We start from the raw sequence: 16,656 nt of genomic DNA, 5'->3' as shown, positions 1-16,656 counted from the left end.
TCTTCTCTTTTGCAGGAAGAAAAAAGAAGTCAGTTTTCAACATTTTCTATCCAATTAATCATGCAAATTAATTCATGTCAAAACCAAACATTATTTGGACAGAACTCTGACGATCTCTATTTTGTTTGTGCCCTTTTTAAAGACGACGATGGTTCTTCACTGACTATTATCTGATAAAAGCACAACTATGATCACTTGTCATAAAAACATGCTTTTAAATATAAAGATGTTTATGTTGTGGAAGAAGTTCGGTTAATTCAGTTTATGCAGATTAAGGGAACAGAAAGCAAATCATTTAGAACCAGAAGGTAAACAAAGTGAGCCATCCTCTATAACCGTTAAAAGCTGAAGTCAAATTCAAAGCTACTTTCATTTGTTTATCCATTTATTTATAACCTGTAAACCATCAGCACACTAGAACCTTGCACTCGGGCTCGGTGGTAATGATTAAAATAAGTGGCGCGCTCCATAAACAATGCATCTGTTACCACGACAGCCTCAGCAGGCGCTCGCCGTATTCATTAATCTGTTGCCAACGGTGCAACAGCAGCAGAACTCATGATGCCTCCCAGCATTTTCAGGTTTTTCCATCATTATTCGCCGTGCTGAATTACTGCGGGATCCGGTAATAAAGAGTAAATCAATACTCTTGCTTCCACGCGGTGATATGATATTTAGCTGCAGGAGGTGGGAGCATTAATCGCCGCAAAGCTGCGGCGGTTTGAGACCGAGCGCATTAGTGCAGCAGAGTCGTTTCACATAATAGGTCTGAACCTTTGTCACAGCAGGCGGCCGTCACCCAACAACCATCGAGCGATTCGGCTTTCTGGTGGAGCCCGTGCCGCCGTGTCGGGGCGACTGCAAAGGAGTATTAAACGTTGTGGATGTGCAGGCCAACACTTACATTCTTTTACAACTCAGCCTTCAGCATCACGTTTGTGTTCAACTTCTGTTTCGTGCTTAAAGAATTTGAGGGTGTGTTTTTTGTCTTAATCCCTGCTGTGCTCGTTCAAGCATAAATTCTTTTTTTTTATCATTTCCAACTGTGCTATCACTATTTGAAGTAAAAATTCCAGCATTATCTCAGCCCCGCAGTGTTGGAAAGTCCAATGATAATGACTCAACAATAACAGCGTAAATGACTCTATAAGGCTCCTCCAGATTGCCGTAACAGTTTCATTTTCTTCTCCGGTGGAGTGCACACACACCTGAGCTCACGAGCTTCTGGTCGCGACCACGAAGCCGCCATCCAACCTGTGTGGAAACATGGTCAGCTGTCTTATAGCGGGTGATCTAGCTCAGGTACAAAAGTTAATTTTCCAATGAGTGATTCTGAGCGGTCATGAAAGACACACAAGCTGCGCAGACTGCACACACACACACCCTACACACACACACACACACACACACACACACATACACCACCGCAACATGTAGATTGCCTCCCGCTTGTGCAGAGATTGTTCGCTGTCCCTCCGAGGTTTGAGGATTTGTCCCCCCGAGGAAAGAAGATGTAGTTTGGGAACGTATTGTCTTGGGGATTGAGTGAAACGGCCGGTTTTCATTTGGAGATGAAGCAAATATCGTTACACAATAAGGTAAAGGCTGTTGGAACACTATCACCGAAGAATGGGCCATTTTCTTAGGATAATGTAATTTTTCGTCATTCAGACGCTTGTGAATGATGCATGAGCGCGATTTCAAAGTAAATGAGTTTATCTCTCAGACTTTCAAAGGGGATCTTGACTCATTAAGGAGCTACAGCGTCACGGCTGCAGGCGGTCGGCGACTCAACAGGCTTGGCTGATATGGCTGCTTTTGTGATATAGGTCTTCTCGCTGCTGGAGGCTATACAGTAAAGAGGCCTTGCTCCCATTTTAATGTGACTTTTTTTTGCCGATGGAAAAAGCAGGACTCGCTCAATCAGTTGGGTCAACTCTTATCCTCACTGAAGGATACAGAACAAATGACTATTTTATACATGCAACAGGCAGTTTTTGCTCATGCAGGCATGGCTCTGGTGTTACACACCAGGGTGATTGTGGACGGGTCTAATTGCACTCCATTGTGCTGATTATCTCCGGTTTTTGGTTTTGGTTTACCTCATTAAACAACAGTGTGCCGTAAGGCTCAAGCTACTGCAAAAGTTCACAAAAAAAAGGCACAATGTCACCAGTAAAGCAGCGCTGTGGCTATAATGGTTGTTTAATACTGTTTACTGGATTGTGGGATGACTGATTTGCACACATTTCCCTTTGAATTAGCTAATGCCTCAAGTATGCTGTCCCAGTGCATGCTGGGAAACCCCAGGCACGCTCATTACTCTCGTCTGATATCTCTGCATGTGTTTATTTTTGCTGTGGTCTGTGTTGACCAGTGCACCCATATATGTATGTATGTCCTGTTTTAGCCTTCTTGGATTACAAGCTTATTCTCAGGCCATTTCAGGGTTCGAGCTCTGATATCCTGATCCTCGGGGGGTGTTTGATGATGTCACTTAGTGGTAACTGGGAAAATGTGGCTTTCAGAGTCCAATGAAGGGCACCATATGTTTACCCAGTTATTTGGCCGGTTCCAGTTTGGACAAGAGGGTGGTTCCTGGCTCACGTTGCAACGTCTAATATTTACTCTGTGAAAAATATCCATCCATCTTGTGGATGCATCGCACATATTCAGCCTGGGAAGCCAGACGTTTGGTGATCTGGTTTCAGGTTTTGACATTTCTGAAGTTACAAATCAATCGTATAATCTGATCAGATATTTACTGTTTCAAGACGGTAAGGTTCTTCTGAAATGAATGCAATGTCTCTGAATTTCCTATCAGCATAAACTTTACTTAAGATATATGAATTGGTGGTGTTGAACATGTTTAACTGTTGGATTTTTGCATCTGAGTGTTGCAGCCATTGCTCATTAGCATGCTAAACGTCTGCACACACCAGTGTTATAAAGTAACTCTGGTTCAGTTTTTTAGCTGTTATCACATACAAGTGGAGGGATGAAACTAACATTCTCATTACTGAATTGAATTGATTTTCAATTCACTTTAGATTTTTTTTTTTTCAATAGGAACATATTGAAGCCCTTTTAAAGCAAGAAATGCCCACTCACTTTGCTGGCCTTGCTAGCCTTGCATACTGCATGCACGCCTAAGCTAAAGGGACATTGAGCTGTATGTAAATCAATTTGGGCTGCATCTGTGTGTGGAAATAGAATTAGATTTGTCGACCACACCTCTTTAGTTTCTCCTCTCCTCTCATCGTCCTTTTTTTCCCCCTCTCGCTGGCCACGACTCTAGGAACGGCTTAGGCTGCTCGCTTCGAGCGGATTAAAAGAAATCACTGCGGTCTTCAAAGGAAGCAAAGAGCGTGCGAGTGCGAGGAGCCGCCATTCTCTTGAAGGGTCCCATGCTCAAGGGGATTTGTGTAATGGTGAATTATTACATGAGGCGTGAAGTCACATATATGTAAATGAGTCTCGGCTATTTAAATTTGCGCAGTGCTGAACTCTGCGGATGATATTACAAAGACCGATTCAAGTAAACAGTGTGTGACACCTTCTGCTGCGTGGAGGTCCGTGAAGGTCATGTCAGCGCTCAAATGAAACTCCCTGAAACACAGTTAACGCGGCAACAGTTGCTCTAATCTCGACCTCTTGTGCGTAAACCAGCCATGAGACCCAATGAAACTAAATTTCATCTTAAACGAATAAACGACACAAATTTACTTGTATGACACCACCAAAATTTAAGTCGTGCTTTAAATTAACTACTTATTTGCACAACACACAGGGAAGGTGTGACAAGCTGTTCATGTGGCATTCAGACTCAGGTAAATTTAAATAAAACCCACTATAGCATGCCAAATAAGAGATGGGGGGGTTATTTTTCTAGACTAATAACAGTATTTCCCTGCCTCCCTTAGGTACCATTAAAGAGCGGCTCATTCATCACAGTTAACCTGGGCCACTATTAATGAATCCGTGCCTAATGAAACACAACATAAGCTTAGGAGCATCGAATTAGTTGTTACTGACTCCGGCGATTACGGGAGATTTATATGGAGAAAACCGTGAGAAACATCAAAACGCTGTCAGGTAACGAAGCAGCAGAGATGCTCGCAGAAGACAGGAACGTGCTCTGGAAGTGCATGGGAATTAAGGGAATTCTGAGGAAATTTCAGACGCTCTGGGTTTTGTTTTTTAATTTCCTTTCCTATTGGATTTACGTTGAGGACAGTAGTGATTTTTAGGTCAATGTGGTGCTCTCCAGCTAGATTACATTTGATTGACTGCGTCCTGCTCTTGCCAAATGTTAGACTGCAACTGAAAGTCACTTTCCACCAATACTTTTTGCTTTGTGTGCGTGTGTGTGTGTGTGTGTGATTGGGGGGGGGGGTATGAGTGACAGGGGCTGGTGTCCAAAAAGAGGAAGAAAAAGTTCTCTGGAACACGCAAGGGAGACAACAAACCAAGGGCACAGCCTGAAAGCTGCAGGGAAACGAGCGGATCTAATCAGTATCAGAAGGGTCCTTTTGCTGATGAGAATCTCTCTTCAGAAAGCTGAGAGATCCCCACAGACGACCCGTCGCCTCTTGACCTTTGTCCATTTTCCCAAAAAATAGTTGATTACATGCAGATTGTCTCATGTCAAACCCGCAGCTCTGGTGATCACGTGCAGCAGCGGAGCCAGGCCGCCATAAGCTGGTTTTCCCTAAAATGCCGCCAAAACACAGCGTGGGAGCTCACGCTTGGAATTACCATTCACGTGATGCAAATCCCGTCTTTAGTGCGCAGAAAACAAAATCGCCCTCGTTTTTCGACACAAACCACCACGCAGGTTTAATTCGATTCTTTCTGATTATCACTTTTCAAAGGCTGCTTCTCATCCAAATGAAGTTAAAGGATGCATTTTCCATGCAGCATCCGTGAGCCTCTGATGTGTCCATTTTTAATGAGACGTACCGGGGCCTCTTTAAAGTCTTCGCTGGCTGCTGGCTTATCAGATTTGGTTCAGAGCTTGCTAATGGCATGGTAAGCCACATTAAAGTGGTAATAAGTATTTAATGAAGTTAAATGTGGTAAGGCGACGGCCACAGAGGACTGATCCTGTTTTAAAAGGTCAGAAAACTGAACTTTAAATGTACAGAGAAGCAATTTAAAGGTCCTGAACTATTGAAGAAAGACACATTAATGACTTCATTTGCTCCCACCTTGTTCTGATTTGATATAAATGTTCTCCATTATGTTGCACTATATAAAAACCCGGTTGAGTTTTTAGCGCCCTCGGTGGGTCTCATTCATCCGCGACCTTTATCGTAGGATCATCGCGCTCACACATGCTACACAGCGTGGAGAATAAAACGACCTCTGCGGAATTTTCTTGAGTCACGCTGCACCAGGAGTCAAGGACACTTTCGCATCACCTGAGAAATCAAGAGAAAAGCACAAGCACATCCTTGCTTGAGAATTCCGAGCACTTCATCCACGTTATCCCCAAAATCCTCCGTAGCAGCACTTAATCTACATAAAAGGAAACCAAGAAGAGAGTTTTCTTATTAGTTTGAAAACTCGGACTCTTTTTAATCCACTCAGAATCGCAGCGCTGAGGTAATAGCCGGGTGTTTGATGAGTCTCTTTCTCTTCTCTCCTTCCCTCCTCATCTCCTATTAGGGGTCTTTTTGCGAGCCATTTCACAGAAACACATTACCGGGAGGATGGAAGCGCAGTCACCAGCGCCCACAATGTCACGGTAAGCTGGCTCACAAGCCATTTTGACACTCATGGTTCAAAGTCAGGCTGCACTGGTGCAGAAATTTAAATATTTCAGTATAAGGTTTCCGTTTGTCTGTATTTCCTTGTGGCTGTGTATGTGAAAGCCTCGGCCTGGGGCCAAGTGGAATGTGAATTATGTGGCTTATTGGATGATAAGCTGCATTTTATAAAGACTGTGTGTGTTGAAGCCAACACCACCATCAGGATTTTGGGATCAAACCCACTTTCAGCGTCGGATCTGCTCCTATTCCTGCACGTGCACACTGGTGGTAGGAAGTGCATCGTCTACCATAAAAGAAAGTGGATTTGAAACACTTTACACAGAGACTCCTTCACTGAGGCGCTTGTTTATGTGGCTTGTGACAAGAAGACAAATGTGAAATGCGTAATTTTGAGTTAAACAGCTTGAAGGTTTATTGGAAACACAGCCGCCACCGGCGAAGATTCTCTTCTCTTTTCTCTTTTGGAGGGGAATCGCTGAAAGTGAACAGCACTGGGACGGCGTGACAGGCTCTCCTCCAGCTCCATCAGCAATGATTGGCAGCTCTATTTCTCGCAAAGTTATGCAAACGCTGTTTTCAACTCTGTCCCGTCTTGCTAATTTTGTGGGGGAGAATATTACAGGCCTGCCATCAGCCTGTCAAATTAGCATCCTGTCTTAAACTCAAGCTGTTGCAAAACTGTTGCTTTTTTTCTAACCAAAGAACCTGAACGCGTCGTGACTTTGCTGCTGCACTGCTGCCACATAAATCAGCATCGTCAAACAAAAGACGTGAAACCGGAAAGAGATTAAGCCCCAACCAGATTACAGCTCTGCCATCATTACATTTTTTACAAATTCATTTTTGGAACCACACTGTTGTTTTAAAAGTGCACTGATAACCTAATTGGGTTCAACCTCTTTGCCGCTATAACGACTGTAGCTCCAGGAAATCTTCTCAAAGCAATCAAAAGCTACTCCAGAACATTTCAGCCTCTTTGAGGATAATTGGTGACTATCAGCTCTGCCTGACATTTTCTCCTATGAAAGGTGAGGTAATCTAGGTCAGGCGCATCGGAAGCAAAGAACCTTGTCGCTGCTCTATTTTTAACCTCCTGTGTTTTGAAGCTCCGCCCCATCACGGCTACTCAGCAAAATTCCTCGTGTTGAGTAAAAGTTGATGGACGTGAGCGATTCTTCCCACGAATGTTCGAAACGACTGTCAGCTTTCCTTCAACTGTGTAAATGTCATTAATTTCAGGAGAATTGTTTGTCCCAGGAAAGATCGTGGAAAGGGAAAGCATGGAATGAATAGATATCTAAATGTAACATTTGATTTCTCGTAGAATAACTGCTACTACCACGGAAAGGTGCAGGCACATCCCAACTCCGACGTGACCCTCAGCACCTGCTCGGGCCTTCGGTAAGAAATGCGACCATTATTTTGTATTCAGGAAGCATTCCGACGGTGCCCTTTAAGCGTAATGTTCTATTTACATTCACTGAAATCACAGATCAACACAGCAGCTCGTCATCCTTTAACCTGTTGAGGGTCGGTTGGTGTGAATCGCCCACAGATATAAAGAAATGTTGCATTTTAACATATGCATTTGGTCACAGGGAACTCAAGCTGATTTGAAGCATCGATTTAGCTTTTCTAGTCCAACTGCTGCTGCTCTTTCTGCAGAGGCGTCATCGTGCTCGATAATAGGACTCTTGTCATCGAGCCGGCATCTGGCCGCGACAGCGATGTGCATTTCATTTACCGAGTGGAAAACCTCAGACTGACCCAAGGAGACTGCGGCCACGGCTACAACATGACCTCTGTCCCCCTTGAAAACCACATCAAAAACCCTTTCCACTCCTTCCACACAAGGGTAAGGGCAGCAATGTCTGATTTTATTAAGCTGGATTTTATCGCTTTTTTATTAGCGGTGGAGTCTCAGTGCTGCATCTGGGTCAGGTTGTGATTTGGTTTTGTTTTGATTTCTGTGGTTAATAAAAAAGACCGGGCAAATGACCCAACACCATCAAATTGGCAGGTCTGCCAGCTTGGATCCTCTCCCAGAGGGTATTGCCTTGGACCTGACACATTTTATCTGCACTTAGAGCCCAAAGTCGAGGGCCCACGCAGGGTTGGCCACTGGTTTATATCAAGCAGGTGCAGCCTCCATCTGCCACTATTCCCAAGCGTCGAAGTGTCCATTTGCGTCAGGAAGTAAAACTGGGGAAAAAAGTACCCTTGAGTAGTGTTTAAGCTTCACACTTTTAGAGGAGCTTCACCTGCATTGATGGGACATTTGAGGCCATTATAGATCACCGTGTGTATCTGGTGGTCGGAGGAAGCTTTTATTTGTTGCTCTGCCCAGGAAAGATTCCGAGACCTACATTTTACTGGCTGTTTTCACTGTAACTGACCTCAGCTGCTCTTAAAAATAGCTTCATGCGTTCTGTGGATGTGATGGGTTTAGGTTTGCTGACATGCTGGCAAAAAATAGTGTATGGCAGTGGGAACATGAGGGTCAGTGCCGCCCTCATTCCACCCACTAGCTTATTACTTTAAAAAAAGAAAATGTTAAAGCCTTAAATAACTATATCAACAAATATTGAACTTCTGTATTTCCCCCTCAGCAAAAAAGGCACGCGCAGAGGACAACCAAGTATGTGGAGCTGATCATTGTTGCAGACAACAGAGAGGTAAAGCACCATTCACGCCTTCACAGATACATTAGAGCAGGTAAAGCTAAGAATAAAAGCACGCCGAACTGGAATCATAGTAAAGCAGGTCCTCGCGGGGCTCCAGAATTAGGTCAGTATGTAACAGGCAGTGTGGTCTTGTGGCAAAGGCTCAGATTTAACAGGAAATGCTGCACAATTCCCCGGTGAACCAGACAGGAAACTGGGAAAAAAGCCACAAGGAAAGAGAAATGTTTCCTGTCAAGACCGGGGTTCTGCTCCTTTACATCCCTCTGCTAATGACAGAAACCTGAATGGGAAGAAAAGAAAGAGAGAGAGAATATGAGATGTGCTGCCAGAAGCCAAACGCAGGTGTATGCACAGGAGGGGGAATGGACTAAATCTGCTTTGCAGGCTGTTGGATCCACCGGAGCACCTGCTCTCGGCGGCCATTCGTCACCACTGCGCGTGATGCACGGCTGCTTCTCACGGTTGCTCAAATGTACCAATTCAAGCCGCTGATTACTTTGTATTTTTGCTCTCAGTTTCAGAAACAAGGCAGCGATGTGGAGAAAGTGAAGCAGAGACTGGCAGAAATAGCCAATTATGTGGACAAGGTGAAATATCCTCTCCCAATTGCACCGCTGTCTTTCTGCAGTCATCTCATTAATCTCCGCTGGCAGCAGAGATTAATGAGATGACTCTTTGATGTATTAATGCTTGAGTTTGAAAAAAAAATGCCTACAGTTAAAACCTTCTCCAGTCCCGAGGATCGGTGACAATCAGATACAGTCGTCCTGTAGATTAACAAAAGCCGAGCACAGACCTTTTCTGATCACATAAATCAGTTTAATCAAAGCTTTAAAAAATCCTTTCAGGTTCACCTTCTTAACTTATCTTTCTCGCTCCTCTCAGTTCTACAGACCCCTCGACATCCGAGTGGCTCTGGTGGGTTTGGAGGTGTGGAGTGATTCTGATAAATGTCCCGTCACCCAGGATCCTTTCGCCACCTTGCACGAGTTCCTCGACTGGAGAAAAGTCAAACTGCTGCCCCAGAGGCCTCATGACAACGCTCAGCTCATAAGGTGGAAATGAGGAAGCAGGAGGATGTTTTGAGTGACACCATCAATGAGTTTCCCTGCAGAAAGTTCTGACTAGAATTAATCCTCTTTGTTTGGGCTTCCTGGAGTCCCTGTTCTTACAAAGGATTTGGATGACTCTGCTTTTACATTCACAGTCAAATTGGAAAATTAGTGATCACATGAGTCATTATTTTGCCTTTTCAAAGCCTGTGGAAAATTGATCCAATTAATATTTCCATTCTTCCTTCTGAAAACCTGCAGAAAACACCATTATTACTCATCACTCGTGCCATTATCCTACTCCTTTAGCAGAATAAAAATGGTCTACAGTTCAGAAACAGCAGGAGCTTGAGACCCCTAGAATAGTTTCTTAGGCCTTGAATCTATGCATAGGGCTTCTGCTCAAAATGGTTGTGAATTCTTTCTTCCTCGCTGTTGTCTTCCCTTGCCTGACGTCCTGAACATCTTCCCTGCAGCGGGGTTTACTTCCAGGGCACCACCATCGGCATGGCGCCCATCATGAGCATGTGTACCGTGGAGCAGTCCGGAGGCATCGTCATGGTGAGTCCGAGCCCTCCCACAGCCAGCGAGGTTCTCTTCCTTCATCTAACCTCCGCCGGCTAACGCAATCCAGATGTGCTTTACACCGAGGGGGGGGGGGGGGTCTCTTGTTTGCCGCACGTTTGTACACGGACAGCTCTGGCAGCTCATGGCGGTTTTAAAGTCCATTTACTTTTTCTGGCTTTTGTTTAGCACTCCTGGCCCATTTTGCAAACACCCGCACCGACAAAGAAATGAGTATAGATCCATCCTGAAGAGGGTTGGACACACTTACACACCCTTGTAAGGTCATATGAGTGCTCCCAGTCATCCAATCAGGCTTCCCTGTGGCATTTCTGAACTGGCTGCCCGGGTACCGGGGGTAAATAAAGGCTGCAGCATTTTCATATGTGTGATAAATTATTTAGGAGGCAGTCAAAAATGCAGTTTTGTTCCTGCCAGAGCTCCACCGCAGCTCCGCACCATTTTGCTGCCCGGTGGGCTCTTGCACCCCCTCGTGCCCCGGACGCCCCTGCCAAATCATTAAGTGGTTATCTGCCTAAGGCCATCACAGCCCAGATGTTCATTCCCCAATAACCATTTTGTTTTCTGCTGGTTTTGACCACAGTGATGCTCTTTCCAGATGTCCGTCTTCCCCATTACTGCCAGACAGCAGATGGCTTGAACTGGTATTAGCCGGATGTGCGACCAGTTAGAGGACAACATAATGACATCGACCATTTCTCAAAAAAATGCATCACCATCCAACTTAAAGGGTTTTTTTCTTTCAGTAAATGGTCTTTAAACGTTGAAGGGTTTGTACTGAACTGCGATGCCGAAGCATATCTTTTTTTTTTAGCAAAACATTCCTGTGAGTTATTTTCCCAGTTAAACATGACAGTATTTGAGTTTTATGGTGGTTATGTGTTGAACTATTTCTTGGCTGGGTCCTGTAATGTCCCAGATTCATTGGCCCAGCAGCCACGAACTATATACTGCAGAGCTGCATTCTTAATAAGATGCGAGCTTGTGATCAATATATTGTAAATGTACAATGATTTTAAAGAGAATACATTTATTTATTAATTTAATCCTCAGGAGCCCTCGGAACGTCCCTGGTCTGTGTCCCATCTTGCTCGCCGCTCCCTCATTCTGTTTTAAATTTGGATGAAACTGAAACGTTCCCTCCATAGTAATCGGCCCCTGCCTTACTTATCACCGCAGCACCGTGTCAGACAGCAGTGGGTATATGGAGGTTTGTCTCCTCTCACAGCAGTTCTGATTGGGTCTGCAGGGGTAATGGAATGGCAGATGAAGTCGGGCTTCCAAAAGGAGATTGGGTAATAGAAGATGGATGAAGGGGCAGAGCAGAACTGTTTAGGAAATCTACAGGAATTTGGAAAACTCGGTGGTTATTTTTATGTTTTCACTGCATTTCATTGTGGTTTGTTTTCACAGTGAGTGAAAAGCGGCTCACATATATTAGAATGTAAGAGGTTTACATGCTCTAATGTTCCCTTTTGCTTCCCACCAAAGGATCACTCGGAGAACCCGCTGGGTGCAGCTGTGACGTTGGCACATGAGCTGGGACACAATTTTGGCATGAATCACGACACCCCGGAGCGTGGATGCGGCTGCAGGATGACCGTGGACCGAGGAGGTTGCATCATGACTCCCTCAACGGGGTGAGACTCGGGTTTTAGGTTTCAGATGTGAGTTCTAAACTGGGTCTTTAGGCTTCTCCTCTCTGCTGTAGCCAATTTAAATGCCTGTTTCACACATCTGTGAACTCTTCTCTTTCAGTCTGGGCAGTCAGAAAATGATAAAGCTCCTATAGCAATGCAGTCATCTTCATCTGATGTCCTATTGTTTATGTGCAACTGTGCGAGGGAGGCTGAAACATTCGCACAAACACACAGAGACTTTGGCCAGCGCCTAAAGCAGCTGCTCTGACATTATACTCAGGTTGTCTGGGTTGCTGAGATAACGGCGCCGCTGCAAGTGATGGACTTTTGACTGTTGGTAAACAGCAGACAGATAAAGTGAAACTAAAGCCCAGCAACAGATTTCAGTGTCAAGCTGCTTCCAGACTGGTTTCTCTCATGGTGAGTCCCGTAGGCTGCAGATAAATGTGGCGAGGATAGATTTTTAACAACACTGCAAAGCGGACGCAGACAAAAGGCTGAGAGAAGCTGCTGCATTAATCACACAATAACCAAACGGAAACTGTATCCAGTCTCAGCCAAGCTGCGAATTATACGCTGCAGCTGCATCGATCAAATAATAACAGAAGGTAGGCTCTATTCAAATCTAGTAGAAATAGGTAAATACATCAAAACGTGTGCCACCACTTGTGTGAGAAGCCCTGAGTCGTGGTTTCTAAAAAGCTAAAATGTAAACCAGAATCGTATTTAAACCAGGAGCCACTTAAAGTGCCCTGCAGGGAGTCCCGAGTGGGTTAATTCACAAGGTTTGAGCTCATTGCGCCGCCACTGCCTACGACTTGCTGTCGGTTTGGTGTTTGTGTGTTTTGCCATCAGCGCTGCAGTACTTTGGAGGCACAGATGCTGTCTCTCAAACTCTAGGTTATAGATTTCCAAGGTCACCTGTGAGCTCAATAGTCTGAAGGTGCAGCTGAATCCGCTTGTTGTGTAGGAGACATCTCTGCAGTTTGCAGTCAGAGCTCTGCTGCAGCTTTTTTGCCACGTGGACAGATGAGCCCCAGTTCACCCGCGTCGTAACCAGTTCTCCCGAAGATTGAATTCCCCGACCCGTCAGCCTGACTCCGCATTTCGCTGTTGACAGAACTGGCCGTTTTGCAAACCAATCCAGACCTCATTTCCCCCGCCAGAGATCTGGATTTTCCTTATATTTATTTTAGCGACCCGTTTTGACCTTCTGCAGAGATGCTGAGAGAATGTCAAACGCGCCGTTGCAGAGCGGTCCGGCTCGCTCAGCCGCGTTCAGGATCCTCGTAGCTTCAGCTTGTTGATGGAGGGGAGTACACGCTGCATCTAAATGACGTGATTATCAGTGACGCTGCCAGCTGTAATCAGGGCCGGGACACACAGAGAGGGATCCACAGAGAGGTGCTTTATGCCTGGATGGAGAACCAGAGCAAGAAGCACTGATTTCATTTGTTTCATCTCCCTCAGCGGCTAAGCAGGAAGAGAGGTAAATGTGAGCCACAAACGAGAGCGAGGATGAGTATGAAGGAATCATTTGGCTGCGCTCGGACATTTTTGACAGCCACGACAGACTTGTGTCATAATAGTGAGGAGAAATTCAGGAGACGGCGGCGGAGGAACGGACGTTTTGGACATTTTGAAGTGGGGGGGGGGGGGTATCTTAGAAGTTGAGCTAAGAGTTGCATCACAAAAACACGTGGAGAAAGCTCAAAGCAACTTTCCTGTGTCTATATGCACCGCTGGGAAGAGAGATGAAGCCCAGCGTGAAGCTGGGACCAGACACAAAGGCCAAGAGGTGACTTTTTTTATATCAGTGCAACGGGAGGTAACCAAATGCCATTCTCCTGAGGAATTCTGGATCTTGGGGAGAACGCTGTAGTTCACGGATGGATAAATGTGTGCTGTAAATGTTTTAAAAGGTCAGTTAGTGTGCTCAGGATATTAATTTCTTCTCTGCAGCCATCAACACTCATCCTCGTGTATTAAATACCACAGCTACGATTATTTCTTCTGGATCATTCTCCCAATTCTTACTTCAAAATGACCTGTTTTGAAGTAAGAAGGGCCAAGTCTATTTTGCATTATTGGCTTTCTACTCGATACAATGTGTTTGCGTCCTGAAATCTGCAGACCAGTTGTTTTTCTGTGTCCTCAGGCAGTGGGAGGAGGGCGCTTTCCCCTACAGGGTTGCATAAAATCTGCCTATTCAGTCTCTTTGTCTGCTCCTTTGGACAGACTAGATCTTAGACTTATGCTTAAAAAGATATCAGGTTCTGTTGTTATGTGGTTTTTTATTTTTATTTCATTCAACCTCAAAACCGGCAGCACTCATCAATCTGCGAAAATCATGGTTCAGTAACATTTCTGTGCCCGCGGAAGAGACAAAGAGCGACTGAAAATAGACTTAGATCCTCTAATGGAAAGCATGTGTCTGGGGGAACAGGGAGCGTCTGATAAAGACCAAAAAACAACCCGTAAATCCCCGCTCCTTTAGCTTTGACAACGATCTTGCAAGAACTACAAGAAACCTTTTAAATCATTCATTTTGAGTATTCCGGTGGAAGTGTTTTGTAACTGAACTCCCTGAAGCAGCTGATAATGTCGGCCTTCGTTTCGCTGGTGACTGCAGGATTCACTAGAATAAGGAGACTTTTCAGTCAGCGACGTATTCTCTGTTCAGGCAGCAGAGCCGGATGCTAATTAAATATTGTGTTCAGTAACTGTTCCGCACCTCAAATATACTGTAGTCGCACTTCAGCATATTACACCCGGAGGGGTGGGGTGGGGGCTGTGTCAGTATTTTTCAGAGAAGCCGAGACGCTCTGCTCGTCTAATTTCCTGCACTGCGCAGCAGCCGCCTGGTTTCAGCTGTGATAATACAGCATGTGGATGTGGACCTACAGCAGCCTAATATTAGGGTGGTTTCAGTCTTAACTAATATTGACAACGACAATTTAACCTTTCGTTTGGAAAATCAAATTCCGAGATGCTTTCAAATATCAAGGAGTGATCCATATAAGGGCACATTTTTGCTTTCAGCATTTCACTCATCTTCCTATCGCAGGTTTTGCTTTTTTGGATGCCAGTTTGTTAGAATCAGTTCTGGCTCGGTTTCAGTTATTCTGCACACGTCTGGCTCCATCTTCATCTGGAGGGTTGATTTAAGGGGCTTCAATTGTTTTATGGTTCAAACTCATTTGAGACTCTATTATTCTCAGGCCAGGTTCTCGTCTGCTTTCGTTCCAAAAATTTGAGTGATACACTTAAATTCTTTCTGAAATTGAGTTCTTATTTTCCTGCAGGTGAAGCTGAATGGCAGCATTTGTTCTGTATAAAAGCAGAGTTAAGGGTTTTGATGGACTAAGTTTCTAACAGCCACAGTGTGTAAAATGTATTTGCTTTATCAGATGAATGAGTTTGTGTCTTATAGCATTCTTTTCATAGATCCACCGTAAGTGCGTGCATCACTTTGCAGGGGTTCAGTCATATAGTGTGTGTGCATTATTCTGGTGAGGCTGCCTCACAAGCATTACCTGCAACATGCAGCTCAATTATTATATCAAATCCATGTTAATTCATTATCACTGCATCATCGTGTCTTAGCTTCAAGCTCATCTATCAATCTATCAATCAAAAGGTCCCTATCAATCAATCAATCTTTATTTATATAGCGTCAGTTACAATCAAAATTGTCTCTAGGTGCTGACAAGCAACAGTGTCAAAGAAAAATTCTCCTTTACCGGCAATAAACCTTGGGCAGGACAGGCTCATATGGGGGGACCGTTCTGCTGAAGGCCGGCTGGGCAGAGATGGAGGAGAAGGGGGGGCGGACAGGTAGAAGAGAAATAGGCAGAGCTCACACATACATTAATTACAACAAGCTGACTTTACAAGGACATCTAGTCATTATTGCTTTTTCACTGTGACATTTACTTGTGCATAGTGTTTTATTTTATACATTATCCCCTATATCTACTGTGTGACGCAAGGCATGCTTGTCAATCAACGATCATGTGACTGCATCTATGTAGCATGGGCGCTCTATATGAGCAATGACTGTTGTGTTTATTGTAATTCGCCTTCATGGTAACTCGAAAGCATGCGTGCGCTGTGTTATCAGCCACACTGTGCATGACAGGCTGTCTCTGCTTTGTGCGGTTCTCCGCCACCGCGCAGGGGCGTCATCTGTATTTATGTGATTATTGTGGTGAAAACATTAATACTGGAATAACTAAGACAGATGAGGCACAGTAGACAGACTATAGATGGTACAACTTTTTTGTGGAGGAGGGAAAACACGCAGTACTTAAAGATGACTTTATTTCTGGCCTTCGCTATTATGCCCAATCCCCAGTCAGAAGAGTTTTATTGTCAACTAAGAACACAGCTTCATCCACACAGCAGCCACATCCACTTCTACCCAGTGTGCAGTTCTTTTTTGTCAAAGATATTTTGCACAGACAGCAGCAGCATTCTCCATACTGGGTCAGGTTGTTCCATTGGACCCATTTTTCCCAACATCTTATTCCCTAAAACTGAGATAATCTTGCACACCAGACGTTGAATTCTCTGTTCAGTGTGTTCAGTGGAGGTGCTCTGAGGAGGTGCACTAATTCTCTTGTGGATGATGGGTTAAAATACCATTTCATGTTCTAAATGAAGTTAAATTACTTCACTTTTTGAAGGACATGTTCGTTAGCTCTCCAGATCTGCCTGGATTGTGCATTGTACAGCTAATAATACATATTCAGCCTTCCTTCTCAGCCATTGTGGCTCTTGTCAGCTCCTCAAAGTTTGCAGCACTTGTCAGGGTAAAATGTAGCTGCCAGAGAAAAAAAAATAATTTTGATGGGTGACTTATGTAACTAAGACGGAAAGTAAGTAAAGTGCAGCTCGTTCAATGTCGGTACAACGTGCA

At 44.5% G+C, this 16,656-nt stretch overlaps 1 protein-coding gene across 2 annotated transcripts in view; it reads left to right on the top strand.

Moving 5' to 3' along the window:
* adam12b (ADAM metallopeptidase domain 12b) overlaps positions 1 to 16,656 on the top strand; it is a 46,697-nt gene that overhangs the window by 17,985 nt on the left and 12,056 nt on the right. For both annotated transcript variants that reach the window (XM_057047036.1, XM_057047037.1), the window contains exons 4-11: positions 5,671 to 5,749; positions 7,099 to 7,175; positions 7,440 to 7,629; positions 8,384 to 8,449; positions 8,974 to 9,045; positions 9,344 to 9,513; positions 9,987 to 10,071; positions 11,587 to 11,735. In XM_057047036.1, the coding sequence (XP_056903016.1) occupies positions 5,671 to 5,749; positions 7,099 to 7,175; positions 7,440 to 7,629; positions 8,384 to 8,449; positions 8,974 to 9,045; positions 9,344 to 9,513; positions 9,987 to 10,071; positions 11,587 to 11,735 (888 nt within the window). The remainder of the gene's footprint in view (positions 1 to 5,670; positions 5,750 to 7,098; positions 7,176 to 7,439; positions 7,630 to 8,383; positions 8,450 to 8,973; positions 9,046 to 9,343; positions 9,514 to 9,986; positions 10,072 to 11,586; positions 11,736 to 16,656) is intronic.

Source organism: Takifugu flavidus, chromosome 11 (assembly GCF_003711565.1).
Source record: "Takifugu flavidus isolate HTHZ2018 chromosome 11, ASM371156v2, whole genome shotgun sequence".
NCBI classification, from domain to species: domain Eukaryota; kingdom Metazoa; phylum Chordata; class Actinopteri; order Tetraodontiformes; family Tetraodontidae; genus Takifugu; species Takifugu flavidus.
Note: the sequence above shows the minus strand (reverse complement) of the source record. Positions and strands in the feature narration are given on the sequence as shown.